At 40.9% G+C, this 2,196-nt stretch overlaps 1 protein-coding gene across 1 annotated transcript in view; it reads right to left on the bottom strand.

The window, feature by feature from the left end:
* LOC126501763 (olfactory receptor 2B2-like) overlaps window positions 1-1,100 on the bottom strand; it is a 7,258-nt gene extending 6,158 nt beyond the window's left edge. Inside the window, exon 1 of the mRNA XM_050142614.1 lies at window positions 1,059-1,100. Within this exon, the coding sequence (XP_049998571.1) occupies window positions 1,059-1,100 (42 nt within the window). The remainder of the gene's footprint in view (window positions 1-1,058) is intronic.
* Between the last annotated feature and the right edge of the window lie 1,096 nt (window positions 1,101-2,196).

The raw sequence follows: 2,196 nt of genomic DNA, 5'->3' as shown, positions 1-2,196 counted from the left end.
GGGTTCTTAGAGAAGCTAAATAAGGAGAACCCAAAGAAAAACATATAGGCATCCTCCTGAACATTAACCTTCATCAGGCGATGAAAGAAGACAGAGACAGAGACCCACATTGGAGCACCGGACTGAAATCTCAAGGTCCAAAGCAGGAGCAGAAGGAGAGCGAACATGAGCAAGGAACGCAGGACTGCGAGGGGTGCACCCACACTGAGACAATGGAGATGCTCTATCGGGAACTCACCAAGGCCAGCTGACCTGGGTCTGAATAAGCCTGGGTTAAAACCGGTCTCACTGAACATAGAGGACAATGAGGACTACTGAGACATCAAGAACAATGGCAATGGGTTTTTGATCCTATTGCATGTATTGGCTTTGTGGGAGCCTAGGCTGTTTGGATGCTCACCTTACGAGACCTGGACAGAGGAGGGTTTTCCTTGGACTTCCCACGGGACGGGAGGGAGGGAGGGGGACATGATTGGGGGAGGGGGAGGGAAAGGGGAGGCGGAGGTGGGGAAGAGACAGAAATATTTAATAAATAAATTTAAAAAAAAAAAGGAGAACTGAGTGTTGTAGGCTTTCTGAAGAGACATAAAAAATAATACATTTTATTCGTTTTCTCATTTATTTGCTTTTGAGAATTCCACAGAATGGATTTTGATCATATTTGCCCTCTCCCCAAATCCTCCACACCCATCTCCCCTTCCCAATGCACTCAACTGCATTCTCTCACCTTATTTAAACCCATCAAGTCCAGTTTGCACTGCCCATAAGCTATTCCTGGATGTGTGACCAACATCAGAGGGTGGCCAGCTCCCAAGGGGCTGCACCCTTACAGAGCACTGACTCTCCTCTTCCAGAAGCTATCACTTGGCAGCAGATATCAGCTAGAGATGGGACTTAGTTGCTGCCTCTTTCCCCTGGTGGGAATTTTGTCTGGCCTCATTCCATTTCTGCATGCTGTCTGAACCACCATGAATTCATGTGTAGAACTGTTTAGCTGGATACAGAAAACACCATTTCTTTTGGCTCTTAAAACATTTCAACCTCTCTTCTGCGATGACCCCAGAGCCTTGAGCAGATGAAGTGTGATACAGAAGTCCCATTTAGGGCTGAGCATTCTGCCATCTCCTCTTATTGCACCTTGACCAGCAGTGAGCCTCTATGTTTGTCTCCATCTGCTTTTGAAAAAGCAGTTCCTCTAATGAGGGTGGAGAAATGCACTATTGTATTGGTACAATGATAAGTCATTAGGAGTTTATTTCATGTTATGCACACTTAGCAGAGTATAGAAGCTTCTCCCCTAGAAACTAGGACCTGTCTAGTCACAAGTTCTTGATCCTGACAACACGAACAGACATGACTTTCAACAAGTGGAGCAGATCTGAAGTCCAATCCGAAAGTGGTTGATTACTCCCATGATATTCAGGTCAGGGGCAGGCCTTATGTTGATTTATTTGTAGTTTAGTTATGCAGGCTTAGAGAAAAGTATTTAGTTTCATTCTACTCCATGTACCTATCCAGTTTGATCAGCATCATGGTTGAAGGTATTCACTTTTTTCCATTTGTATTGTCAGCTTTTTCGTCAAGAATCATGTGACTGTAGATATGTGGGTTTATGTGTGGATCTTCAATTTTATTTCACTGATCAATGTGTATTTTTATGCTAGTACCATGCTGTTCTTATTACCGTAACTCTGTAATATAACTTGAAATCTGGGATGATGGTTCCTCTAGTATCTCTTTTATTATTCACTTTTCACTGTTTTTGGTCTTTGTATTTCCATATGAAATTTAAGGTTAATTTTTTTCAATTTCTAAGATGAATTGCATTAAAATTTTGATGGTGATTGTGTTAAAATTGTTTTTTGTAGGTTGGCCATTTTCATATTGTTATTCTATGAATTCATGAACATGGGAGGTCTTTCTAGTGCTATCTTCTTCCGTTTGTTTTTTCAGTGTCTTAAAGTATTCATTGTGTAAGTCTTTCACTTCCTTGGTTATATTTATTCCAAGAATTTGGTTTGTTTTTACTTTTTAGGTTACTGTGAATGGATGGCTACATGTAGAAAAATGAAGCTAGATACCAATGTCTTTCTTAGTGTGTTTGCCATTTATGATTAGTAGCTAATGATCTTTGTGTATTAATTTGGTATCCTACTGCTTTGCTGTAGGAGATTTGTGGTAGAGTCTTTCATGTAT

The sequence above is a fragment of the Alexandromys fortis genome, unplaced genomic scaffold (genome assembly GCF_014885135.2).
Source record: "Alexandromys fortis isolate MF-2015 unplaced genomic scaffold, M_Fortis_MF-2015_v1.1 scaffold_5, whole genome shotgun sequence".
NCBI lineage: Eukaryota > Metazoa > Chordata > Mammalia > Rodentia > Cricetidae > Alexandromys > Alexandromys fortis.
This window is presented reverse-complemented; position numbering and strand designations above follow the sequence as displayed.